Raw genomic sequence first — 27,456 nt, 5'->3', positions numbered from 1 at the left:
AAAAATGACCTTCAGATAAATTGTTTTATTTCTTTTTTTTCCTTTTTCAGTTTTATTATGTAGAATTATTACAGTTCAACTGCACATACACATTATATTGCATGTAAATACATATATACAGTATACTTTGAAATTATTTTATCTCCATTTCAAAAATGTTAGCTCTTGCATGCCACTTCCTATGATAAAGATCATATTTAAAAATAGATTTAACGGCTAACAATACACCATGAAAAAAATTATTTACAAAAATTACTTGCAACACAATGAATATCTTTACATGGGAAAGATGTATACATAATGCCTAGGAAAACACTGTGATTCCAACAGGTAGACTTATGAACAGCCATTCAGAGACAAGGCAATAACCAGTACATGGAGAGAATTTTAAACAACAAAATTAGACAACATAAAGTATCAACATTTGCTTTCTTAAATGAGCAATTTTATTCAATGGTAAAGTTTATTTCCTTTGAAATAGATGAAAATAGAGTGAAACTTGTTTTCTCATATTTTGCTGGTAGACAAGCAAAAGTAATTTGTAACAAAAGTCATAAAAATGCTCACATACAATTCAGTGATTTTTCTTCTGAGAATTAATCTAAAGAGAGTAATTCAAAGTATTCAAGTAGATATATGTACAAAATGTCTAGTTACACTACTATTTCTAGTAGCAAAACTTTTTAAACGTCCAAGTGTTCAACAATAAGAAAGTGTAAAATTTCACTACAGAGCATCTGCACAAGGAATATCATACAACCATTAAAAAGACTGGTTGGAAAGGGGAAAGGGGGTGGGGGAGGGATAAATCAAAAGTTTGGGATTAGCAGATACAAATTACTACACATAAAACAGATAAACAGCAAGGTCCTACTATATAGAACAGGGAATCATATTCAATATCCTGTAATAAACCATAATGGAAAAGAATATGAAAAAGAATATACTTGTGTGTATAAGTATAACTGAATCACTTTGCTGTACACCAGAAAGTAACACAACATTGTAAATCAACTCTACTTCAATTAAAAAATAAAATACAAAGAAGGATAAACACAACTTAAATTATGTTAATTATATTACAAAGATTTTAGGAATATGCAAAAAAATAAAATGGTTAAGTAGTCCAATATAAAAGAGGTAGGCAAAATTGCACAAACAAATTTTTTAGCATGAAACAAGGCCAGAAAAGATAAATCCAAATGATGCAATTGTATGTTAGAAGGTGAGATTGGGGATGGTTTTGTTTACTGCTCTTATCTTAAGTGGTTTTGTTACTTTTATAGTGAAAAAATATGATCATAAAACTATCAAGCATGATTTAATTCACAGTGCTAGGAAAAGGAGTGGTAACAGCCAGCACTGAATCAGTGAGTGATAATGACTCCAGGCAGTTATTCCCACAATGGGAAACCTTCCTCCTGAAAATCCATAATCTAGCCCTGACCAGTTCCACAGACTCCCCTGGTTTCTTGGATTTGGGCTCTCAGTTTAAATCACGCTGCCACCGCTTTATGACGAGTGATTCACACTCACCTGCTCAACTTTATTCCTTGGCCTCATCAATAATGATCAAAAGATGTTTCTCATGGGAATGAAACTGACCCTCTAGTACATCCTATTTTGGGTTGTGGATCAACATTGAAAGATTCCAAAGGTTTTGTTTTTTTTTTCCTTTGTTTTTTCCCTTCTCCTTTCCAGGAATGGTTGACAAGACTGTTCTGAAGACTAACACACGTATTGGCACTGCTGTCTTGAGACGCCTCCTGTTTTTGAAACACATTTCCCCCCCTCAAGAGGGATCAACTTCAAGTCGAATCTTGTGTGGATATTCTCGGTGCCACAGGGAAAGAAATTTGGTCCTTGCCACCATTCCATTTAAAATACGTTTTTTGCAAATTTTCCTTGATTTAAAACATCTATTATTTAAAGTATCTAAAATATCAGAAAATCTTTAAGTTTTAGTTTTAGAGCCAGAAAATAAGCTTATGCCACTTAGACAGTTTGCATATTATTCTTAGAGCAAAAATGTTTTGATTCACTTTATGAAAAATAAAATGTTATTAAAATGTAGTTAAAATGTTGCTCTTGAACCAAGGATTGATTTTTGCCTTTCATTACACTTCACTCCTCTTGGAAGCACTCAGTGAGTTCAAACAGTAGTGAATGGAAACGGATTTAGGCTAAACCATGTAACTCTGTCCTAAATGAAACTTCCAGTATCCACTTTGTTCACCATTACATTTATAACCATGAGCACAATGCCCAGCATGTAATTTTTACAAATAACCTTAACAGTGAAAAGTTACTGAGTGCTTTCTGTATGCTAGTGTAAAACAAATGCTATACAGTTATGAATATATTTAAACTTCATGGCAACCATACAAGGAAGGTATTATTATTTCCGATTTACAAATGAGTGAACTGAAAGAGTGAGTGTAACTTGCCAGAAATCTCACAGCTAGTGAGAGGCAAGCAAAGATTTGAAAACCAACCCTAAGATTAGCTATTTTACCATATATCCCTCCAGTATCTGAAGAATTAATAAAAATTTAAATATATGTCTTCAGGATCGTGCTTCCACTCAGGGGTTGGGAAATGCTGTTCCAAATTTTGTTCTTGCCACACCTGGTGGTGGGCACGTTTTCAGAAGCTGAGTGGGGAGACTCTGTTCACAAAATGTGCTTGTGGAGAAGACAGTCTGGTCAACTGCTGTTGGGTAAATTGAACCAAACTATCGCTTCTGTACAAGACTAACCCCAACTGGTTGTTTTTGCTTTTTTCCCCCCCAGTGATAATTACATGAAAGCTGTTTTAGTGTCTGAAGAATCTTATTAATGAACACCCTTCCTCTCCTGGTTTCTGAACCGATTGAAAATTAAGGATGAAAACAAAGGATGAAAGCAGTTAGAGCCTAAGACACCTCCAACCCTTGCCCTCCGCCCCCGCCCCCACCCCGCCGCAAATACACACACCTTTATTAGTAACTGAGGTGACATAGAGCACGTGGTCCCCTTCTGACCCCCAAATTTGGACAGATTGACCACTGCAGGCATTTACCATTCACTGAGTGCATAACTGAGACCAGCAGAAAGTAGATGTCTAAGGGCAAGCTCACTTCCAAAAGAAATCAAGAAGGGGTTGGACAGAGAATATCCAGGTTCTGCTTCCAAATCTATCAACCTGATAAGTTACTACACCTCAGCAGAACAGACAAGGAGGTGGTGATAAGGCAACGGGGCGTTAAGGCAACGGAGAGTGAAGCCCTCAGTCTGGACACCGAGAGGGGAAGACGTGCCCTCCGTCAGTGACAGCGAGCTTAGTGCGCACCAGACCTCTGCAGGGGGCGTTGCCCTCATTTTAGCTTGGGCAATCAGTACACGAATTTTAGGAGGTAGGTACTATTACCACCCCGTTTTAAACAAAGTAATGGAGCTTAAAGAATTCAGGTAAATTATTCCAAGTCACAGCTAGACGTGACGACACTGAGACCCAAATCTCCCAAGCGCATTCAGAATAATTTACAATGCTTTTAAACTTCTTTAGATTTTATTTTGGAAATCTAAGCCATTGGAGAAGAGAAGGATACACTCCTCAAACGTTAGTCATTGTCAGTGTTCGACTAGGTCTGTGTCCTCGAGCCTAAACACTTCCACGTGGGGAAAGAAGCCTGAACAAGGCACTGAGATGTGAAATAATCCCAGCACCTTGCGTCCCCACCGTCGTCAGCAGGGTACTGTGACTGGGTGCCCAGGATGCTGCCTTCACAGGAAGGAAGGTGTTGCTCAGCCTTTGGCCTGAGGAGGGCGCTTGGAGCTCACTTTCATTTACTCTTCAGGGGAAGTTACTTATTTGCTTACAAGGCCCAGAACACTCTGCCTTTAACATTTTTAGATAAAAGATTTTCCTTGGTCCCTTGACCACTGGGATTTTTTAAATTTAGCTTTTAACTTTTACAGTGCTTAAACCTCGTTTGTATTTTTTCCCCTCTAGTTACATAATCTATATTCTATGTTAGCCTTACTGATGAAAAACAGGAAACTTTGCAGCTGAAGGATCTTTCTTCCCAAGAGCCATTCATTCCCACACAACGGCCCAAACAATGACAGGGAAGTGTTATGCCATCCACCTGCCCGGTACGTCATTAATCTATTAATATTAATCTATTAATATTAATATTATGTTATATTATACATTAATTTATTAATGTATACATAATTAATGTATCCCCAGTACATACCTTAAGAGTCCTCTTAATGAGCTGAACAAATTCCCATTTTTGTTTCCAAACAGTCCCCTTCCCATTAAAAACAACCTTCTGTTTTATTATTGCTCTCAAGAAGACATATCCCCAGAAAGCAAAATCCCCAGTCCCAAAGTCCACTTAAAGAGGTCTTGGAACTGTGTTGCTACTTCCTTTTTAAAGCCAAATACTCCCTAATGAGGAATATCAGCCATTAACAGTCATAGTTTTCAAACACATAACTCTCTGACACTAGCCAGGACTCCTAATCGACTCACATTCTGGACCACGGAGTAAAGAATTAGAAAATCACACTCAGGGAGATGTCTCAGTACTACCCCCCAGGCAGGCCTCACCCCTCTACAAGACTTCTGCAGGGAAGCAGGCTGCAGAAGCCACTAAACTCTTAGATCCCCGACTCCAAGAATTCTTAAATGAGCTAGCTCTTGTCCTGTCATAAGAAGCTCCAAAAGAATTCTTCTTAGCATAAATAGCTCTCCCAGCTCCCATCTCTAATCACAAAAGCCTAAAAAGGACTAGGCCAGAGGTGGATTTACACCGTCTAGTTCTTTGAGGCTGAAAGGGTTCAAAGAGTCACTCTTAACCCAAAAGGCCTCTAAGCTGCCTTGGCAGCTGAAGTCAGGCTGGACTGGAAAGTGCCAACTAAAAATCACTGGCCATGGGGCTCTGCAAGAGCTAAGTCATGAGCCATGGCAGCCACTGCCCTTAAACGCACCCTGCCAGGGGCTCGGGGTCGGGGTCAGGAAGGAGGAGCTCTGTGCTCTGGGAAGACAGGCAGGACAGGACTTCAGGTAGTTAAATATTTTCAGAAGAAAATTTTATAAACTTATTATTTCTTCCCATACTTAGAGAAGCAATAAAATCATTAACTGAGGTATCTGTTCTTCATGACTACCAGTAAACTTCTACTGAGATGTGTGCTTGGTTGCAACCCCTCCTCCAAAATTACGTGTGTGCTGACCTCCCCCTTACCTCTTCGGAGCAGTTCCTCAGATCTACCTGAGAGGCTGTCTCCTGAGCCGTAGTCCTCAGTAAATCCCCAAATAAAACTGAACTCACAGCTCTCACGCTGTGCATTTTTTTTGGTTGACAAATGCACACAAGAACTGGGAAGTCATAACATACTCCAACCACTTAAATATGTTTTAGACTTTCTGAATGCAGTGGAGTGATACGGGCCCAAGTTCAAAGCCAGACCCATCCTTCCACAAGTACTTATTGAACAGGACAATGGATAAATAAAGTCATGCCCTGTTTGAACTTATATCCTAGCTCTCTTACTATTGGGGTGTCTGGAGCAAGTCCCTTGACTGCTATGAGCTTAGTGTCCTCATCCACAAAATAGAGGAAATGGTATTTAACCCACAGAATTCTTACATGAACAAATAAGAAATTGTATCCAAAATGTTTTAACACAGTGCATGGATTATAGAAAGCTCTCAACAAATGATTGTTCTGATTTTATTCTCCTGTGATCTTGCAGGTGTAGCAAAACAGGCTTAGCATTGGTCATGAATTCTTACAGTAATGCCTATGGGTAGGAAAGTAAATTTAAAGATGCCAACTCGTTCTCCCTCTGATTTCACCATCATCCGCTTACAAACATCCAGGCTTTTATTTCTAGTTCAGTTAATATAATTTCTCATTTGTATTAGGCACTAGAGTAAAACCAAAAAAGATAAAGAGAATGTATGATTCAAAGGTTTGTTATTTTGGCTTCTTTGTGTGGATTTGTATTTGCTGTACTTTTATTTGTGGGATAGAAGTACGTTACTTAATCCAGAGTCATTTTCACAGCAATAAATGTGTATATTGTAAGTGCCCTGCTCCTTCCTGCTACCTTACACAATCATAAGACATTTTCATGATCAGTAGCTAATGCTTCCACAGCTCAGTTTCTCCATCTAATGGCCTGAGTGAAACTGAAAGTTGAAAGTTAGGGCGCAATTCCCTAAATTACAATGGCAGACTGATTTCTAACCCTCACCCCTATGGTGTTGTCTCTTGGATTCAAGCCTTTGCTCAACCTGGAAACTAACTAAGCCAGTCCTGAGGCGGCGTGCAGGCTGTTTGCTCAAGCGGCCCCACCCTGGGTGTGGGATATCTTAATTCATATTGGTGAGGAGTCACCAACAGCCTCACTGACCGCTAAACTCCCCTGCCCTTTTTGCCTTTCTCCAGATGCTGAGAAACTCTGGTTCCTGCTGCTGACCTCTAGAGGGTGCAACAGGTACAGAGGCCACTGGGGAGGGAGACTTTTAAATTGAATGTTAATTTTTTCCTGAAAGTAATAGGGAAGAGAAGGATTAGTTACAACAGTGTATCAAGACTCCTTCATCTCCCTCACACACACACACACACACACACACACACACACACACACACACACACTCCTTCTTTACACACAAAATGGCAGACCATTGGCTGTTATCTCCGATTTCCATATACCACAGTGGAACAAAACTTGCCACCCCAGAATAGCTCTTTGGCTTGAGGATTATTGGGGGCTGATTGTTTTTAAAAAACAAAAAGAGCTTAAGAGCTCTTTCTTTTTACCTCTCCCTTAACTGCCTAGAAGAATTTAGATAAAGGGCCTGGTCCAGGAAGAGCACTATTACCCGAGACCTCTACAAAGAACATGGGCTGGTGTGGCAGGGAGACCTCAGCAGGTCCCGGGGACCAACGTGCTCTCTGCATCCCACTGTCTCTGAAGGGCCCAGCAAGCATCTGTATCTCCAGCTCCATGTGAATTGCCTTCCTCCTGAGTCTCAGACCCTACCCCCTCTCCTTCTCTCAGAAGGCATATAAGCCTCAATTGCCTAACTTGTCCTTGAATGTCATATTCTTATGGAGCCCGCGTATGTTTACAATTAAATTTGGGTTTTTTTCCTGCTAATCTTTCTCCTGTTGATTTAATGCTTAGACCAGCCAGGATAACCTAGAGGAAGTTTTGGGGTTTCTTTTTTTCCCTCCCCCACAACAGAATAGAAAGCTTTAGGTGACTTGTAAGGTATTCCTTAAAATTTATGATAATTATCCAGCCTGGGGAAAGAAGTCATTTTAACAGAGAATGGGAGGAACAGACTAGGGCAGTCATAGATTTCTTAGATCTGTATGCAGTGGACATCCCTAATTTTTAATAGATGCTTTGTTCAGGATTTTCTTTCTTACTTCACTGCTTCATCTAATTTACTGAGGAGTGGGTTTCCTCACCCTGAATTTTAGTTATTCCGGAAATAAGAAAATCTGCTATCTTAATATCTTTCCTAGGGTTAATTACCTAAGAGATTAATGAAAAGTTGAATGGAGGTATGGTTGGAGAAACATAATTAAAAACAAAATCTCCTGCCACCTCAGAAAACCTCCCACCAAAGTAGAAGGAAAAGAAAGTTTTTATTATTGAATAAGCATTAAACCAGAATGTAATGAGAATTATCGGCAACCCACTAAAAAGATTACAAAAACAAAGAAATCGTGCCCTTTTATATAGACAAGCAGATACAACCCATTGTATACATTTTCTCAAGATAATGTCTAGTCCTCCAATAAGAGGACTTCACTGCACTATTTGTCACACATTTTTCATCCTAAATGCATTTGGCAATATGTTTAGTAATTGTCCTTAAAAGACAAAATTTCCTCTTATCTTTTTGTCTGGAGGTAGGTTTGCAATTTGGAGCCAGGTGCCAGATGAAGTCTGGCTCCTCTCCTCCCAGAAACCTGGGAGATAAGGGCCCTATTTTCCCTGATGATTACATTTCAAAAATATGGCCCCCCAGGTGCTGGAGGAAACATGCTTGGATTGCTTATTTAGCTCTTTAAGAGATTTACATGTATTTTAAAGATGGAGAGACAGAATTTACAAGTTTTGGAAAATAACTGCTCTAAGAAACGGGAGGGGAGAAAGTCTCTGTCCTTATTTTCAACAGACAGAATTAGTCTTCTTATTTTTCATTTGTATTTATACTGACAGTACTAAAATGTAAATATTACATTATAAATTATAAGTAATAACATATTTTGATTCAAGCACCAAGCCCTCCTAGGTTGGCATTACCCTCCTTTCCCTGTCACAGGCCCCCCTCACTCCAGAATACCTTCTCCTAGGCAAGGGGTGTCTGCCTTTTGGCCCATCTGAAATAACGTGCTCCTGGTAATCCCGTATAGAGGCAGACTGAAGTCTGGAGAGCGGCTGCAGGGCCCAGGGTGCTTGCTGCGTGATGGGTCTGGTGTTGCACAACTGGTACCCAATTTCTCTAACGCTCCTTCTTCTAAACTGCCTCCCCACGTGGCCCTGCCTGTCGCGAGTGTGACCTCTGTATTACTCCAGGACAAGCCATAAAGTCTTTTGCACTTTGTTCCACTTCAAGGAGCTCTACAAAGGCAGGCCTGTATCTGCTCTGTTCACTGCTGAACTCACGGTGGCCAGCATACAGCAGGCACTCAGCATATCCTTGTTAAAGGAATGAAGGAACACATGTGTGACCAAACTGAAACTAACCATCAACTATAAGAATAATTCTAAAAATCCACAATTTCTGCCCCTAAGTTCATTTCTTTCTTTTCTTAACCTCTTTCTATTGAGATATAATTTATGTACAGTAAAACACACTCTTTTTGGTATACAGATCTATGAATTATGAGAAACATATACAGTTACGTCACCACCACCACAAGATACAGAACAACAAAAAAATTCCCTCCCGACCCTTGAAGGTCAACCCCTCCCACCCTCCTCTTGGCCACCACTGATGTGTTTTAGGTCCCTATGGTTTTACTTTGTCCTGAATGTCACAAAAAGTAGGCTTTAAGTCTGGCTTCTTTCACTCAGCATAACGCTTTGACATTCACCCATGCCACTGTATATGTTAGTAGCTCATTCCTTTTTATTACTGGGCAGGATCCTATTGTGTGGATGTGATATAGTTTGTTTAGCCAGTCACTACTTGAGATCACTTGGGTTATTTCCAGGGTTTGAGGGGATGGCAATTGTGAGTCAAGCAGCTACAAATATATGCATACAGGTTCTTAGAAGTCTCAATTTTCTTTTTCACTTGGGTAAATGCCTAGGAGTGGGGTGGCCAGGTTGTATTTAATTTTATAAGAAACTGCCGTACTGTTTTCCAAAGAGGCTGAACAATTTTGCATTCCCAGCGGTAAGACTTCCAGATGCTCTGCTTCCCTTGTCAGCACTTGGTATTATGAGTTTTTGTTTTTTATTCAGTGTTAGCCATTCCAGTAAGTGTGCAAAAAATACTGCACTGCGGTTTAGATTTACATTCTCCTAATGACTATGGTGTTGAGCATCTTTGCATGAATTTATTTGTCAATTGTACATTTTCTTTGATGAAATACCTGTTCAAATATCTTGTCCATTTATTATTGGATATTTGTTTTATCCTTAGTGAGTTCTGAGCGTTCTTTATACACTTTGGATAAAAGTCTTTTTATCAATGTGTTTGCTAATATTTTCCACTGGTCTGTGGCTTGACTTTTGTGTTAAGCTTTTTTGTTTTAAAAACAAAGTTCCCCTCTCTGACGTTTCTAGGTCTACAAAGTGGTTTAATAAGCTTAAGGCATCTGAAATTAAAAACCCTCAGGGCCTGTTTATAAATGCAGACAGGGCTTCCCCATTTGCTCATTGACGAATGGCTTCTGGTTAAGGGCAATAACCCGGTTCTTTCAGCCTCTGATATTTTAGGAAGTGGTGCATGTGACTTTTCTGAATCTCCTCCCTCTGGGCTCCCCTCCCCTCTGCAGAGGGAGACTCTTCTGCATTCAGCTCTCTCTGCACCGGTGGCCAGAGCAACGCAGCCCCGTCTCTGAGTCAGGAGCTGCTGCTGTCAGGGCACAGGGCAGGCTGGGGGAAGGCACCAGGAGGACTGAGAGGATGGGGAACTCTCTGCTGAGGGAAAACAAGTGAGTACAGACTTCCCAATTGGAAGCAGAGGAGATGGGTAGGGCAGAAAGAGAAAAAGGGATCTGCTCTTGGGAGAAGGCAATTGGGTAAGGGACTAATGAGAATGAAGTGCCTACTATGTGCCAGACACCATGTTCAATTCCTTGTAGGTTGGCTTTCTCCTCAGAATCATAGTGAGCAGCTCGTAGAGAACAGCTGGAACGCAGAAGGACTTTATCAAGGGAGGTCTGTGCAGTACACTACCACCTAAGAAATGGGACAGCTTTCTGGGGCATGGAGGGGATGCTCTCCTGAGCTCTTAATGCCCCACAGAGTGCTCAAAGACATCACCACACTTTTAGTTGCTATTAAAGTTCTATTAAATAAATAGCAAGCTCCTTGATACCATAGACCTTGGCTGGTGCACACTCTCTGCAACAGGTAAGCAGAGGTCATTGAAATCGGTAGAGAACTTGGCCTTTCTTGACCTCAGTTTCCTCATTTTTAATGGAAATAATAACACCATAGCTACATTGGAGGGTTCTAGTGTGTGTGTGATACATAGTAAAGTTCAATAATTAGAAGATACTATTTTTTGGACCATCATCTTCATTAACATCAAAGCAGCCATTGTAAAAGTTAGTATCACCCAAAACAGGGGAATTTCTCAAGTATGAAGCGAACTGGTCTAGACAGAATGAGCTAGCGTAGCGGGTGGAGGGCAGGAATCTATACAGGATTGTGTTTGTTGTCCCAGAGCTCAGCTCATGTCACTGGGAGCTAAGACACAGAATCCAAAATGCCACCTGCCAAAAGGAAGATTGGCAAACCCACAGGATGTATCCTAGACCTCATGAGGGTCAGTGTTGTCTGAGACTTCTCCCCAGATCCTCACGGCGGTTTGTCAGACTGCAAATCTAGCATTCCTCTATATAAACCCCTATTTTTATGTCTAGATGTGAGACCCTTATTCATCTTCGAATTTCTGTTTCCTAGCATCATTTCTGGCATACAGTTGGCTTTCAATAAGTGCTGGATGAATGATTGGAATCATAAATAATAACTGTCTTGAAAAATAAAACAAAATCCCGATATGATGTGACTGCGAAAGTTATGATTGGTGTCACAATTGTAATTTTGCTTCTTAGAACTTTGGTATGAGGTGAAGGATTGTGACACTAATACATGTTAGTTGTAAAAGAAACTGGAAAATACATAAAGTATTAACAAGAAAATAAAATAAACTGGGGAGTCACAGTTATAGCTACAGATACCATTAGGAGCACTAGCTTTATTTTACTGTTTTGTGTTTATCAGCCACTTGTATTCCTTCCTTTGTGAAGAGCCAGTACTATCTTTCGCCCATTTTTGCTTTGGATTTTGGTCTTATTGATAAGAGAGTTGTTTGTCTTATTGGTAGTAAGAGCTATTTGTACTTTGAAAAAAGTAGTCCTTTCTCTTAAATATCATGAAAAATATTTTTCCATTCTGCGTGTCTTGTGCCTCCCAGAATTTTTGGTTTTTTCTTATCATATTTTAAGCATAATTGAATTAGCTCTTGAAAGCTTTATGGTTTCTGCCAATTTATGCTTAAAATTCTTTTCCCATCCCAAGATAAGACAAATCCACAACATAATTTTTATGGTTTTATTGCTTTACATTTAGCACCATACATTCAAATGTGGTGTCAGATAAAAATATATATTTCTTCCACATTGTTAATCTGTTGGCTCAGCGTCTTCATTTCTATGCTGATTTAAATTGTCTCCCTTTATATATTCAAAAGTCTTATATTTACTGGGATCTGATTTTTAACTTCACCCCTGCCACCTGGTTATCATCCAACTAGCATCCCCACCCCAACCATGTCTCTCCAGATCAAATTTGTTACAAAAACCCAGGCAATTCCCCCCATCAGGCAGAATGGCACCTACCCCTTCCTGAGAGGTGCTCCGAGTCTTAGAGAAGGAAGGCAACTGCCAGAAGGAAACTCAGCTCCCCCACCTACTTGTCCTCAGACAAGTCGTCTAACTTTTTAAACCTCAGTTTCTTCAACGGTAAGAAGTAGAATCATAATATCTACCTCATAGATTTATTCTGGGATTAAATGAAATATAGCATAGAAACTGTACGTTATTTACTTCTAGTAAGTAATATGTATAGTAAGCAGTATTGATGTATAATAGTGAGTATTTATAGTGTGTGTGCATATATACTTAGTAAGTACATGGTAAGTTGTGTGTCATTTTTAGTTTCTTTTTGTCTATACCCTAGACTCCCCACAAATAAAAAGATAGTTATACAAAAATCCAACTCAAACAATGAACCAATTCGTTTTCTTTATTTAATTCTTCCCCTTTTGTCCCATGTTCTCTGCTTTGGTGCTTTTGTGAAAATAGCAATTCACATGAGACAAGGCCAGTACCCTTCCCCATTCCTGTGCACAGTCCCTGAAACTGCGCCAGGCAGATGGCCTTTTCTAGGCATTAATGTTCTCAGGGTCATCAGCGAGGATTCCTGGACGTTTGGGAACAAATGGTTTACAACTGATTGTAGATGGCGGTTGCTGGAGAACGTTGAGGGGCTGTTGCTATGGAAATGAAGAGAAGGTCAAATCAAGGACAGACTGAGGATAGATCGAGGGCACGTTAAGAGGTGGGAGAGCAAGAAGGAGAAGCCGAGGCAGTTTGGGGGTTCCGCATGAGCAGCAGAAATGAGGGCAGTTGGAAAACTTACAACGAGAGGTGGAAAAGGAAAGACTTGGCTGGTTCCCTGTGTGTGGAGTTCTAGGTGGCACCAGAACACTCAAGAGCTACCCTGGAATCTGAGGAATCAAAGCCACCAGCAGAGAACATCCAGGTGAGCGCAAATCCAACAAAACTTCCCCCAGCCTTTGCCCATGACGAGTAAAGTCTGTCGGGTCCTGGAATCGCACACCCTGCAACAGAGGACCCTGCTCAGACCAGACCTAGCAGAGGTCGTAATGATAGTAAATGTGAAGACAAGACAAAAGAGTAAAACACTTTGAACCTTTGGGCAGGAGATGTGCCATTTTGCTAGGAACCTAGTGCAACCCCTGGCAACTGTAAATAAGGATCTGCTTTCTGCTTGTTTGTCTCAAGTACCTTTGTGCTCCAGCTCCATCCTGGCCATTTCACATTGAGTTCTAAGTTTCTATTTCTGAGGTAACCACATCCCCTACATGGCTACAACTGCTAAAAGGTTTGTGGAGAGAGGCGCTTGTGAATACCCTGATGCTATTCAACAAAACCTGCCCCATCAATCCTTTCTGACCAGGCTTTTTGAGTCCAGGAAATCACTACAATATGGAACAAGGGCCCCTGAATCCAAGAATACCAAAGACTGGCAAAGTCAGTTGTTCTGTAGCTTGAAGGGTTATGTGCACTTCCCCATGGTTTCAGGAGAAGTTCTTGAAAGAGCATCAATTAAAAAGTGACCACAGGGCCAAAGCCGGTGTTAGGAGCTGGGAACCTAGAGATCCCTCCCAGCAGAGTGCTTTTCTTCTGTGCAAACTAAGGATCATGCATTTGAGGGGTATTGGATGTATGTTAAGGTACACAGTCCAAATGATGAAACAGACTGGGAGGGCATTATAACAAAAGAAGGACTGGGGAGACTGAGGGGCCAGGGAAGCTCTGTGTAAGAGACAGGAACCTGGAATTGCTGGTAACATAGTCTGCTGTCATAGAGAATCACCTGGCCTCCTTTATGGAGGTTGTCTGAACCTACCCTAGACCAAAACATCCAAATTGAAATGCAAGAATATATTGCAGAAAGGTGGAGTGGAGGAAATAACCAGTTTAAAAATAGCTTTTGCCCATGTTTAACTTTGTTCGACCCTTACAACTCCATGAGGTAAGCAGCGTAGGAATCTTCATTTCATACATAAACTGTGGCTCAGGGAGTCCAGAGGTATCAATCCAGTAACTCAAAATCATCTTTTATCTCACACCCATATCTGCTCAGAGAACCTAATTTCTTAACATTGTTGTGATTTAATAGTGTCCTCCTGGTGTTTTTTTAGCCACAGAAATAGGAAGTGTAAGCAAATGGGTTAAAGAAATCAGAATATAGTCTGAAGAGGAGAGAGAACCAGCCATGCCTCTCAGCCCCAAAGGCTCCAATGGCACACGGACCCCAGAGGCTGTCCGGGCACTCAGCCACGTTGGCACCCACAGCCAAGGTCACATGCCCCAGCCTCTCCTCCATTGTCCTCTCCAAGAGAACTTCCTGAAACAGCTCACTGGGGGAGATATTTCTGGATGGTGTTTTCCAAGCATTTGTATATTGTGTTACTGGTACATGCAGTACTTTATAAAAGGCTTTCCTGTTCAACCGTGTAGGTAGTTAACTCTGTGTCAATTCAGAAAGATGCCCACAATGATACTTAGACTTCAGCCTAGGTGTCTGAATGCAGAGAGGTCCTGAGCCTTTCTGCCATTAAATCCTTTTTATATAGCTGTACCTTGGGGTCAAGATGGTGCATATGATGATCTGAGCCGGTTAGAGTTGATCTGTTCAGGGCTACTCCTTCATTTATCAAGTACTTACTGGAAAATGGCACAGGCTAGCGATATATACCATGATGAACAGATAAATATGGTTTCCCGACCTTGTGAAGCCCACATTCTAGTGTAGGATATAGACAAGTGAGCAGACATGATAGTGTAAATAGGAGAAATTCAGATGCAGTGGAATCATGTAAATATTGCCTACCCAGTGCCTGGAAGAAACTTCTAAAACAAACATACCTTGATTTCCTGGAGATAACTCTTATGTGCCCTTCATCTCAAGATGAATAAATAACTGGAGTTGGGGGTGAACAAGCCTCTTTCTTTTGCTAGGAATACAGCAGAAAGTTCCTTCTCTGATTGAGAGTTGATAATGTCATCTTCGTCCTTCCAAAGGGCCAGTTTATGTCCTGGGAGGACAAAGGCATTCTAGTATGATAGACGCGTCCAAGTCGCCTAGAACAGATTTTCTCCTGGAGGAAAAAAGCTTTTTTCACAGAAATGAGAAAGGGAAGGGAGTCACCCTAACCAAGCTGCAGAAACTAAACTTGTGATTTGTCACCTCTTGGGTATTTTAGACGCTGGGACTGCCACTTCGCTGAAGGGTGTTTCTGCCTTCCGTGGTGAGTGGAGAACTGTCTTCCAGAGTTCTTTCCCCAACTGCGTGTAAGTTATCTGTGAACTCCCCTCTGTCTGTGACCACAGTGCTGCCTGTGACAGTAGAAGCCTGTCACTAACCCAGACACCATTGTCTGAGAGTCAGTCAGGGAAGCGATGCTCCAAGTTGGTAAGAAACAGGAACAGTAGTCTCATGAGTGGTACTCATTCTTCAAATGAGAAAGCCTCGGAAGCAAGGATGAAACTGGCTACCCATGGAGAGAAAGACCACTAATCACTTGCAGATCTCAGAGTCTGCCTTTAGGAAGCACGCATTTCTGTCCCTTGCACAGAGAACGTATAGCTAGGATGATTATATAATTCATTGTCCAAACTAGGAAACATTTGTGAGTGAAAAGGAGGCTAAAAATAATTAAGGGTCACCAAGTGATTGATAACGACATTAACTAGACTGTCTGTGCCAACCAGGACACATGGTCATTCTCCTTAGAGCAGATGTCATCCTTGTCTCCTGAAATGACAACAGGTTTCCCTCATATTTATACTGTGTTTTTTTCCGGGGGTTATCTCTATAGTGTAGTTACCTCTGTGCTCACATGGGGAGGGTGGCGGGTGCTTGCTTGGGTATCATAGATTGGGGTTGGGATTGGGATTGGATATAACAATACCTCCTTAACTCATTGCTATAAAATAAATTGATATTTTTATCAGAAAAAAAAATCCAAAAAAGTTACCCATAACATCACTATAGTTCTCCGTCTATAAATCAATTCCGTATCAGCCTCAGAAAAAGGAGAAGGAAAGAGAAAGAGGGAGAGAAACACAAAGGAGTAGATTTCTACTTGACCTTGTCTTTCATTTTTTCCTTTTTAATCTTCTTTTCTGTGCTCTAAGGGGTATCACAAAAGGCCTATAACTTTAACAAGTAGGTAAAAATAAGTTTGTACAGTTGAGTGTCACGTCCTTTGAGTTTCTGAATACTGGAGCAACCAATTTCCTTTCCTTTTCTTTTACAGGAAAAAAATGCACATTTTTAAAGCAAGACAAGATTCCCCAAAGCAAAGTAAGTTATTGCTTTCACATCATTTTTACTTTTGACACTTTTATTTCCGAGCTGCCCCTTCCCTGTGCTCACAAAGGTCCTTGGGCATATTTTGTCTAGGATAATACTTAACACATTTTGCTGTAGTTTGTCTGATTGCATGTCTGTTTGGCCACTAGACTGGGAGCTCAGTGTGGGAGGAACTGGCTTGGTGATCTTTGTATCCTTCTGTTAGTCCCTGAGGCTGAAGGAGTTAAATGAGACAATAAAAGCAAAAGGTGGGGGTGTGAGGCACCTATAAGAAACTGTGAGGAGGCCAGCGTGGACACAGGATGCACAGAGGAGGGGCAGAGCCTTAAAGCCAAGTTTAAGGTTGAAGTTTTTGTCTTGAGAACCACAGGAGGTACTGAAGGGCTTTAAACAAGGGCCAAGTACGCTCACATTTGCATTAAAGACATCACCCTGTTTGCTGTGTGGAGAACAAATTGCAGTAGGGAGAGGCAAGAGCAGGGGCTGGAAGACCACTTAGGAGGCCGATGCCATGGTCTCTGGTGATGGAACAGGGCTGAAGTTAAGGAAAGGGAATTCGAAGGAGAGGGTGGTGAATAGAGCCGTAGGTAAGAGAGGAAACAAAGAAAGTACAGGCCTGCGGACAGGCCGCTGCATTTCTAAAGAAAAACAACTGAGTTTTGCCTGTGCCTTCTTAGGTTTAAAGAGGAGAGCCTTGTTTATGAACCCTGAATCTTAAAAACCAGCCATGTAGGCGTGTAAATAAATAATACAGCCCTCCCACCCGTAGTCATTTCACCCAGGGGAGTTGTGGGTGCCAGGAATCCCTGGTCTCCACCAGAGCAAAACATGGTGGAAATAAGGCCCCTAGTGCAGAAGCTCACAGAGCCTTTTCTTTTTTGAAATTTTATTGGTGTTATTGACTTGCAATGTTATGTTAGAGTGATTTGATATTTTATACGTTTCACAGTGATCACCACGGTAAGTCTAGTTACCAGCTGTCACCACACAGTCATTACTATACTAGTCACTGTATTCCCTGTTCTGTGCATTACGTCCCCGTGACTTGCTTATTTTATAACTGGAAGTTTGTACCTCTTAATCTGCTTCACCTATTTACTGATCCCTCCACCTCCTCCCCTCTGATAACCACCGGTTTGTTCTCTGTATGGGTCTGCTTATGTTTTGTTATTGTTTGTTCACTTTTATTGTCCTTTAAGATTTCTGGGTTTTTTTTAAACTATTTTTTTAGAGCAGTTTCAGGTTCACAGAGAATAGAGCAGAAAATACAGAGTTCACACATAGCCCTCCCCACACATATATACTGCCCTACCCTCAACATCCCTCATCAGTGTGGCATATTTTGTACAATCGATGAGCCAATGTGGATACATTGTTATCAACCAAAGTCAACAGTTTACATTAGGGTTCACTCTTGATGTTGTACATTCTATGGGCTTTGACAAATGCATAATGACATACAGCCACCACTGTAGTATCATACAGAATAATTTCATTGCTCTAAAAGTCCCTTGTGCTCCATCTATTCATTCCTCTCTCTCTCCCTCTCCCCAAACCCCTGGAAACCACGATGTTTTTATTGTTTCTGTAGCTGTGCTTTTCCAGAATGTCATTTGGTTGGAATTGTACAGTTTGTAGCCTTTTCAGACTGGCTTCTTTCATTTAGTAATATGTCTGTTAAGTTTCTTCCATGTCTTTCATGGCTTGATAGCTCATTTCTTTTTTTTTTAACTGCACATAGATTTTTTAATCTACATATATGTAACACTTATTGTTTCTAAGGGTTTTGTTTTTTAGATTCCACATGTAAGTGAAATCACATGGTATTTCTCTTTCTCTCTCTAATTTATTTCACTTAGCATAATACCCTCTAGGTCCATCCATGTCATTACAAATAGCAAGATTTTATTCTTTTTCTGGCTGAGTAATATTTCTTTGTATATACATATTCCACATCTTCTTCATCCATTCATCTGCCAAGGAACACTTAGGTTACTTCCCTATCTTGACTATTGTAAGTAATGCTGCAGTGAACACTGGGTTTCATTTATCTTTTCAAATTAGAGTCTTTGTTTTCTTCAGATAAATACCCAGGAGTGGAATCCCTGGATCATATGGTAGTTATATTCTAAATTTTTTGAGGAACCTCCATACTGTTTTCCATAGTGGCTGCACCAATTGACAATCCCACCAATAGTGCAAGAGGGTACCCTTTCTCCACATTTGTTATTTGTTGTCTTTTTGATAAGGGCCAGTACAGCAGCCACTGTAGTAGCAGTACCATAGTGCTATTATAGTAATAGAGTTTGAAATCACGGAGTGTGATACCTCCAGCTTTGTTTTTCCTTCTCAAGATTGCCTTGGCTACTCTGCATCTTTTGTGGTTTTATACAAGCATTAGGATAATTTATTCTAGCTCTGTGAAAAATGCCATTGGTATTTTGATAAGAATTGCATTGAATCTGTGGATTGCTTTGAGTGGTATGGACATTTTAATAATATTAATTCTTCCAAGCCATGGGCTTAGTATATCTTTCCATTTTGTGTGTGTGTGTTGTCCTCAATTTCTTTCATCTATGTCTTACAGTTTTCAGAGTACAAGTCTTTTACCTCCTGGGTGCGATTTATTCCTAGGTATTATATTCTTCTTGATACAGTTGTTTTCTTAATTTCTCTTTTTGATAGTTTACCATTAATATATAGAAATGTGTCAGATTTCTGTATATTAATTTTGTATCCTGCAACTTTATGGAATTCATTTACTAATTCTAAGAGTTTTTGGTGGTCTTTAGAGATATATATATAGTATTATGTCATTTGCAGAGAGTGATAATTTTACTTTTTCTCTTCTAATTTGCATGCCTTTTATCTCTTTTTCATGTTTGGTTGCTGGGCTAGGACTTGCAATATGAGGCTGAATGACAGTGGTGAGGGTGGGCATCCTTGTCTTGTCTCTGATCTTAAAGGAAAAGAGGTCAGCTTTTTGTCATTGAGTAGGAGTTAGCTGTGGTTTGATGTGTATGGCCTTTATTATGTTGAGGTACATTTCCTCTATACCCAGTATGTTGAGAGTTTTTATTCTGAATGCATGTTAAATTTTGTCAAATGCTTTGTCTGCATCTATGGAGTTGATCGTATGATTTTTTAGCCTTCATTTTGTTAATGTGATGTATCACACTGATTGATTTGTGGATATTGAATTAATGGAATAAATCCCACTTGACCATGGTGTGTGATCTTTTTAATGTATTATTGAATTTGGTTTGCTAACATTTTGTTGAGGATTTTTGTTCCATACTTTCACTTTCAGTCTGTGTCTGTCTTTAGATCTAAAGTGAGTCCCTTATAGGCAGCATATAGATGGGTCTTTTTCTATTTTTGTTGTTATCCATTCAGCCACCCTGTGTCTTTTGATTGGAGCGTTTAGTCCATTTACAACTAAAGTGATTATTGATAGGTATGCTGACTGCCATTTTGTTCATTGTTTTCTGATTGTTTTTATAGTTCTTCTCTGTTTCTTCTTCCCTTGTTTCTTTCTTTGTGGTTTGATTATTTTCTTTAGTGTGATGTTGGATTCCTTTCTATTTCTTTTCCGAGTCTCTGCTGTGGGACTTTGGTTGATGGCTACCATGAGATATATGTGTATCTAAGTTTGTTTTAAGCTGATAGTTGCTGATGTTTGAATGCATTATAAAAGCACGACATTTTTACCTCCTACCACGTTTACATTTTTGACATCATATTTTACATTTTTACTCTGTGTATCCCTTAAATACTTACTGTAATTATAGTTGATTTTACTACTTTTGTTTCTTAACTTTCATATTAGTTATTTAAGTGGCTGATTCACTGGCTTTAATATATATTTGCCTTTACCAGTGAGTTTTTTTTCTTTCATATACTTTCTTATTTCTAGTTGTGGTCTTTTCTTTTCTGCTTAAAGGAGACCCTTAAACCTTTCTTGTAGTGCCAGTTTAGTGTGATAAACTCCTTTAGTTTTTGCTTGTCTGAGAAATTTTCTCTCTCCTTTGGTTCTGAATAATAACCTTGCTGGGTAGAGTATTCTTGGTTGTAAGATTTTTCCTTTCGGTGCTTTTATTCATGCCATTCCCCTCTGGCCTGCTAAGTTTCTGTTGAAAAGTCATCTGACAGTCTTCTAGGGGCTCCCTGGTATGTGACTGGCTGCTTTTCTCTTGCTGCCTTTGAAATTCTCTCTTTAATTTTTGCCATTTTAATTATAATGTCTTGGTGTGGATCTCTTTGGGTCCATCTTTTTGGGGATTATTTGAGCTTCCTGGACCTGGATGTCTATTTCCTTCTTAAGATTAGGGAAGTTTTCAGCCTTTTTTTTTTTTTTTAAATACATTTTCTGCCCCTTCCCTTCACTCTTGTCCTTCTGGGACTCCTATAATGTGAATGATAGTACTCTTGATTTTTTTTTTCAGAGGTCCCTTGAACAGTTCTTATTTTAAAAATACTTTTTTCTTTTTGCTGTTCTGATTGGGTGATTTCTGCTCTCCAGTCTTCCAGATCACTGATCTTTTCCTCTGTCGTCTAATCTGCTGTTGATTCCCTCTGGTGTATTTTTTATTTCAGTTATAGCATTCTTCAGCTCTGATTGATTCTTTCTTACATTTTCCAAGTTTGTTGAGGTTTTCACTGTGTTCCTTTAGTGTTCTCCCAAGTTAGGTCAGCATGTTTATGATTATTATTTTGAACTCTATCAGATAAATTTCTTACCTATATTTTATTAGGATTTTTATCTGGTGGGGGGTTATCTTGAAAGCTTTTGGAACATTGCTCTGTCTCCTCATTTTGTTTGACTTTCTGTGTTTGTTTCTATGAATTAGGCAAAACAGCTACCTCTCTCGGTCTGGAAGTCATGGCCTTATGTAAGTATGTCCTCTGAGTAGATTGTATGTGTTACGCAGCTTTGGTGGGATGGCTGCAGCTGAGGTAGACTTGTGGGGGAAGCGGTGGGGTCCCAGGATGCACCTTTCTGGTGTTGCCTTCAGGGGACGGCTGGAGCTTCTATGGACATGGGGCACATAAGGGCAACGTTGGCAGGCTGGCCGCAGCACCTGGTCTGCGTTCCCACCTGTGCTACCAAGGTGGAAGGGGAATGCAAAAAACGGTGCTTTCCTGTGCCTTTGACCCTGAGGATTGTTCCAACTGTTCCCCACCCATTTGGCAGGTGTTCCCGGGTTAGTAAATGGATTTCCTTCACATACTGTCTAGATGCACTTTAAACTGCTGTTTTTATTACTGTGCCCCAGAGAGGATAAGTCTGTGCATGGGCATCCCAGTGGTCTCCCTCCCTCCTGCAGGTCACTGCATCAGGAATAGGGTTCCCATCGATACCACGTCTCCATCTCCCCGACCCACCTCTGTGTAGTCCTTCTGGCATTTATTGTGCAGAAACTGTTCAATCAGCCTTCAGTTCTTCTTCAGAAGGAGTTTCTCTGTATGTAGGTATAGATTCAATGTGTCCATGGGAAGTGCTGAGGTTAGGGTCTTCCTATGCCACCATCTTGGACCCCCACAGGCCCTTCTCCTGTAGTGATAATCGTGGAGGTCCTAGATAGCCACAGGAATTTATGCAGATAGGAGAATCTGGAATGCCAGTGTTGAGGGAATCAACATGTGGTAAGGTGGCACATCTGCCTCCCGCGTCGGGTAGTGCCCTGAAGCTTCCACATGGAAGTTCAGGCTTGCTTTTTGAGCTTGTGCCCTTGCCTCTTTGCTGAGTGGCCAGAGCCAGCTGGTTTTAAGTAAATTGGCCTGCTTATGCTTGTGCCTGCCAGCAGTTTCAAAAATGGGAACGTTCAATTAAAGAGTTTCCTCCTCTGTAAAGCTTTCGTTGCACACCAGGTTCCACACTGCCATCATCCCTTGTCACCTACTAGAAATAGCAGCCGTCCTCTGCATTGTGGATCTCTCTTAGGTCCTTGTCTGCCTCCTCTGCTAACCTGTGAGCCCTTGAGGACAGGGACTATTTCTGATTCTTCTTTGTCTCCCCAGGGCTTGGTACAGAGGAGGTATGCAATACGTTTGGGGTAACGAAGGACAAGGAGGGGAAGGAGTGAGGAAGGGAGGGAAGTGTGATTTCCTGTCCAAAGATCTGTGAATGTGTTTCCCTCCACCCAGCCTCTCAGCTCAGCGCTGGATGTTTCTTGTGCAGATAGCTTGTCACTCCCCAGCGATGTGTTGTAGATCAAGATAGCCTGATAAGAGCTACCCCCGCTGTTCCTTGGCTCTCTGCTTATATTTCCTTGCCCCACCTCCCCCCTCCCTGAAATCTCCCTAGGACCTGAAATTCATTAAGTGTATTTTCTTTCTCCAGATGAAGAGACATCATCTGTTCCCACTCAGGTAATGCAGACACCTCTGAGCCTTTTCCTTTTTCTGAGATGACAGTAGAAACGCAGGCACCTCAGACGGCAGGAGAAGGCTTCCAGGACGTCTGTGATGTTAATGTGAACCACTTTAGATGCCAGTGCTTGTGAGCCCAGGGGCACTTGCAGGGCCTGGAGGTGGAAGCAGTAGCCACCTCTGTTGCTCAGTTTATTGAAAGGAATGAATACTTATCGAGCATTTAGTTTATGCCAGGCGGTGTGCTGAGTGCTTGGCCTGAATCATCTCATGTAACTGTCACAACAACCCTATGAGATGGGGACTGTTATTTTCCTACCCATTTTACAGATGAAAATACTAAGAGATTAAGTGATAGTCTCTCAAAGCCAGACAGCTGACAAGATGGCAAGGGCACAGTTCAGAAACGAGCCTCACTCCTAAATCTGCACTCTTTCCCCTGCGCTTTGCTGTTTGGCTGTTTATCTCCTGAGATTTCACCGAATGACACCTTCTCCTGACTGGTTTCCCTTTTCACTCATGCAAACATCTCTGGAATAGGTAGTTAAATATCATAACCCAAGCACTCTAAGGTGTCCTCAGATTGTTCTCTTATGAAAGAATGAGCTGCCTCAGGGTCTTTGGGGACTTTGGGAATTATATGGGGCGGTCAGGGGTCACTCTGGAGCCCGGGGCAGAGAGGACATGCCTGAGTGGGCTGAATTCTCTGAGCAGCATGAGGACTCTGGCTGCTTGGGCTAGTGGTTGGGGTGGGGGCAGTCATTTAGAAAAAATAGCCAAAAGATGGAGGGGAAGTGGCCGTGGAAGGGAGACTTTGCCCCAGGCTGAGCTGTGCTGAGACTGGAGTATGAAGGGAATGAGAAGAGGCCAAGTCTTGGTGATGGCTCTCCTTTGACCCGCAGGAGAATGCTTACCGGAGCTCCTCGGAGGACTTGTGCTATGCCTCCATCAACCACAGTGTCGCTGGGAGAAGGCCAACAGGGAACTTGGCTGAGGAGTGCTATGAGAACGTTTCCCTCACGGCTGAGAGGCCGAGAGAGTCGCTGGGAGGAACTGAGACCGAGTACTCGCTTCTTTGTGTGCCTGCCACCCCCAGGCACCCATCCTCCCCAGAAGATCAGTATGAACTTCTTATGCCCAGTAGAATCTTCCCTCACTCTGTGCGACAGCCGCACTCACTTACGTCCCCTTCTCAGGCTCCATTTTCCCATTTATAATGAAGTGGTTGGACCAACTTTTAACACCAGCAAATAAAAGCCAGTGGTAGGGAGTTCTGGTTGAAGCAGGTGTGGAGCACAAATTACCCCAACACGCGCGCACGCGCGCACACACACATACACCAGTTCTTTCTACAGGGGTCTCCGTGGAACATGGTTTCAAAGCCACAGGGCCTCTTAGATCCTCCTCAGTGTCCAACATCCAAAGATCAACAACTATCTTGAACACCCACTCTTCGAGAAGGGAGTGACCATCTTTGGTTCCAAGTGGCTTTGAAAATGGGCCACACTATTCAGTGGTGGGAGGGACTCCCTAGTCCCCTGCTCCTCAGTTCAAGTTCTTCTTATAAAAGGTCCACATGATTGTCCTCTGAAGTCACAAGGAAGCTTCATCCATCATATTGTGTACCCAAAAGAGAGTCCTCATTCCACCAATGTTTCTGGACCAGACTCCTCACCCATAGCCTTCCAGGTGGGCACCTGTGGCATTCTTGTGTCTCCATGCCTCTAAGCAGCGTCTTTTGCATTGAGTCCTTTGACTCATTGGCCGTGATGGCTTGGTTAGTTACGTTGGTTGAATTAGTAAGTTCCAGGCCAGGTTTTTATATAATTTTTCATATAATTTTAAACCATATTTTTTAACTTTGTATTTCTCCCTAGAAGTCTTAAGAAAATCATAGCATCAGAGGAGGATAGAGTAGAGTAGAAAGATCTTTGGAGATCCTTAAATCCCACTATCTTTTTTTTGGCTCAGAGAGGATAACTAGCTGAATGTAACACTGCCAGTGAATTGCAGAACTTCATCTAGAGCCTGGTTTCCTGGCTTCCAATTCAGTGCTCTTCCAATATACCACATAGAACAGCCTCTATGATAAGGCATATGTGCATGTTAAATAATATGTCATGTATAAGCTGTGAATTAAGTGTCCACATGAGAAAGATTGACACACACATGCGTGCTCACACACAGACATATATTCCTTCTCTAATGAGCACTTCTCCATTTGCCCTGATTATTCATTTTCCCTCATTTTTTTTTTAATGTTCCAAGAATTGTGTCTATCCCCAAAACAGGGGTCAGCACACTATGGCCCATAGGCAAAATCTGGCCAACTGCCTGTTTTGGTAAAGTGTCATTGGACACAGCCTGCTCATGTGTCTATGTACCATCTATGGCTTCTTAACCTCAGAAGAGTTGAAAGGTTATGATACACACTGCAGGTACTACAAAGCTGAAAATTTTGCAGACCTCTTCCTAAACAATCATAATTAGAGATAAACTGAACAAAAATGTGTTTGAGTATTGGTATAACCCTTAAGAGCTGGTACGAATAAAATGGTATGGAAATTACTAAACCACAAATTAGATGAGTGAGACCAAGAACAATTAGCAAATTAGACTATTTCTATATGCACACCTGTGTTCTCAACTTCCTGTTTTATTTAACGCCTGGCCATTGTCCTAATTTTAGGGATGTTAAAATAGGAAGAAGTTCGTTGAGACAAGCAGTAGATGCATTATGAGTTTAATTACTGTTTTGTTTCCCAAACGAACCAAGGTTAAATAACTTTGCTATTTAAAATGTGCTAAGTGCCCAATGAGGATGAATCCAGTGGCTTGAGGTTGGATGTATCAACACAGGTTTGCTGAGACTTCAGCCAGCCAAAGAACCAATCACATCTTAGAATCTTGTCCTCCACTAACTTCCTATTTTCAGCAACATTCTTGCACATGGAATCTTACCTTTGACCCTTGGCCAGGAGTCACTCCAGTTCAAAAGGAGGCATGCGTGGTAGCAGGGAGTACAGTACAAGAGGCGCATGGCTTCAGGGGTGGGGGGTGGACACTAGAGTCAGATAATCAGTGATTCAAATCCTGGTTCTAGCTCTCCCTCCCGCTGTGACCTTGAGCATGGAACTCAGAGGCTCGGCTTCATCACCCTCAAACAGGAGGATTCCATCTAATGGATAAAAGTCATCTGTCACAGACCCTGAACAAATGATATCAAAGAGCAAAAGGAAACAGAAATCTTTATGACACAAAGAGAAAAACGTGCTGACATGCCGGTGCTGCAGGGTTACCACAGTCTCCCAGCAAGGCAGACACACAAAACTGCTGGGCCTTAAGCTGGGATGTTTCACTTGGACATTGCACCACTGTGGAAGTTGATTGGTTTAAAGATTCTTACTACAACATGATAAGTTATACCTGATAAGTTATACAAGTTATATTTGTTTGAGTCTTATCTTGTGAAAGCATTACCTGTCCCAAATAGCCTTTTGCAGGGAACATATTAAGTATAAATGTTACCAAGAGGAGGGAAAAGGGCAACCCCGTTACAGAAAATGCACATTCACACACACACACACACACACACACACACACACACACACACACACACACACACAATATTTGTATAGAATTTCAAAGGGTAGGGCATGCAACCCCTAAGTTAAAAAATCCCTGTTCTTGATAAAGAAGTGAGGCTGAGGATTTAAATTGCCCCCTTAAGTCACAGGGATAATCAGAAAACTCCCCTCCCCAGGGCTGGTCTTGAAACTCAGCATAGTCAAAGTTCACAGAGGCACATTTTACGCAGTAACTGCAGGCTCTGTGGTTTCTGTTTTACGTTCATACTAGTATCTATAAATAATCTGTATAAATTCTTAGGTAGAGCAAAAGAGAGGTACAAGAAAAGGACAAAGATAGGTCAGGAAAGTCTACCTTGACAACAAATAAATTCAAATGCTAACAGTTTTAAGACAACCTTGGGTGATGGATGCTTCAGATATCCCAAGGGATGGAAGGGCCCAGGGAGAACAGGAAAGCTGAGTCCCCAGGATTGCACAGGAGCCTTTAGAGAAAAGGAGATTCTGTTTACGTTTATCTGACTCTCTGCTCTTCCAAGCCGACCTGTTGAAAGCTGCTTGAAAGGCACTTGACCCGAGTGTGCCTCAGTTCTGCCACCTGTTAAACGGATCAGCGTTAAGTCTCTCCCATGTTCCCAGTAGGGGGTTCCTTTGTAAGGCACTTGGAGAAGTGTTGAGTGGTCACTGTCACCCCAGAGTCTTCTACAGTCTGATGACCACGTGTCTCAACCCAGCCCTTCCCCCTCACCACCTGTGCTTCTCAGGGGCTCCCAGATAGCCGCTGTGCCCGAACTGAGCGTGACCCTGGGAGGCCACCAGGGTTGGAGGCCAATGATCATGTGTGGTTGTCTAGAAGGCTGGACTTTGGGGTGCCAAACTGGGACCCTGGGCTGGTCCTTTCACCTCTCCAGACCTTGATTTCCTAACTATAAGATGAGGGGGTCGCCTTCTGATGCTAAGAGTATAATGAGCTCAAATTATAAAGGATAGATTAAGGAGTACTACTGCCAGCAATGCAAAGTGTGGGCTAGCTTATTTCCAAACAATGAAACAGTAATGGGAGCAGAGAAGGGAAGACTTACAGAGATTTCTCCCATTCCTCTAAGCACTAC

At 41.5% G+C, this 27,456-nt stretch overlaps 1 protein-coding gene across 4 annotated transcripts; it reads left to right on the top strand.

Moving 5' to 3' along the window:
* The first annotated feature begins 10,041 nt into the window (after positions 1-10,041).
* GCSAM (germinal center associated signaling and motility) lies at positions 10,042-24,039 on the top strand. Of its 4 annotated transcripts, none has more exons than XM_045507318.2 (7): positions 10,042-10,183; positions 12,954-13,022; positions 15,274-15,318; positions 16,330-16,376; positions 21,236-21,277; positions 22,729-22,757; positions 23,660-24,039. In XM_045507318.2, the coding sequence occupies exons 1-7, from the start codon at positions 10,155-10,157 to the stop codon at positions 23,972-23,974; spliced, it is 576 nt and encodes a 191-aa protein (XP_045363274.2). In that variant the 5' UTR covers positions 10,042-10,154; the 3' UTR covers positions 23,975-24,039. The 4 variants fall into 4 exon arrangements, with proteins under 4 accessions (XP_045363274.2, XP_045363273.2, XP_045363275.2 ...); XM_045507317.2 differs by having other exon boundaries at positions 12,948-13,022; XM_045507316.2 differs by having other exon boundaries at positions 10,048-10,183; positions 12,720-13,022.
* Positions 24,040-27,456: the final 3,417 nt, after the last annotated feature.

Source organism: Camelus bactrianus, chromosome 1 (genome assembly GCF_048773025.1).
Source record: "Camelus bactrianus isolate YW-2024 breed Bactrian camel chromosome 1, ASM4877302v1, whole genome shotgun sequence".
Taxonomy (NCBI): domain Eukaryota; kingdom Metazoa; phylum Chordata; class Mammalia; order Artiodactyla; family Camelidae; genus Camelus; species Camelus bactrianus.
Note: the sequence above shows the minus strand (reverse complement) of the source record. Positions and strands in the feature narration are given on the sequence as shown.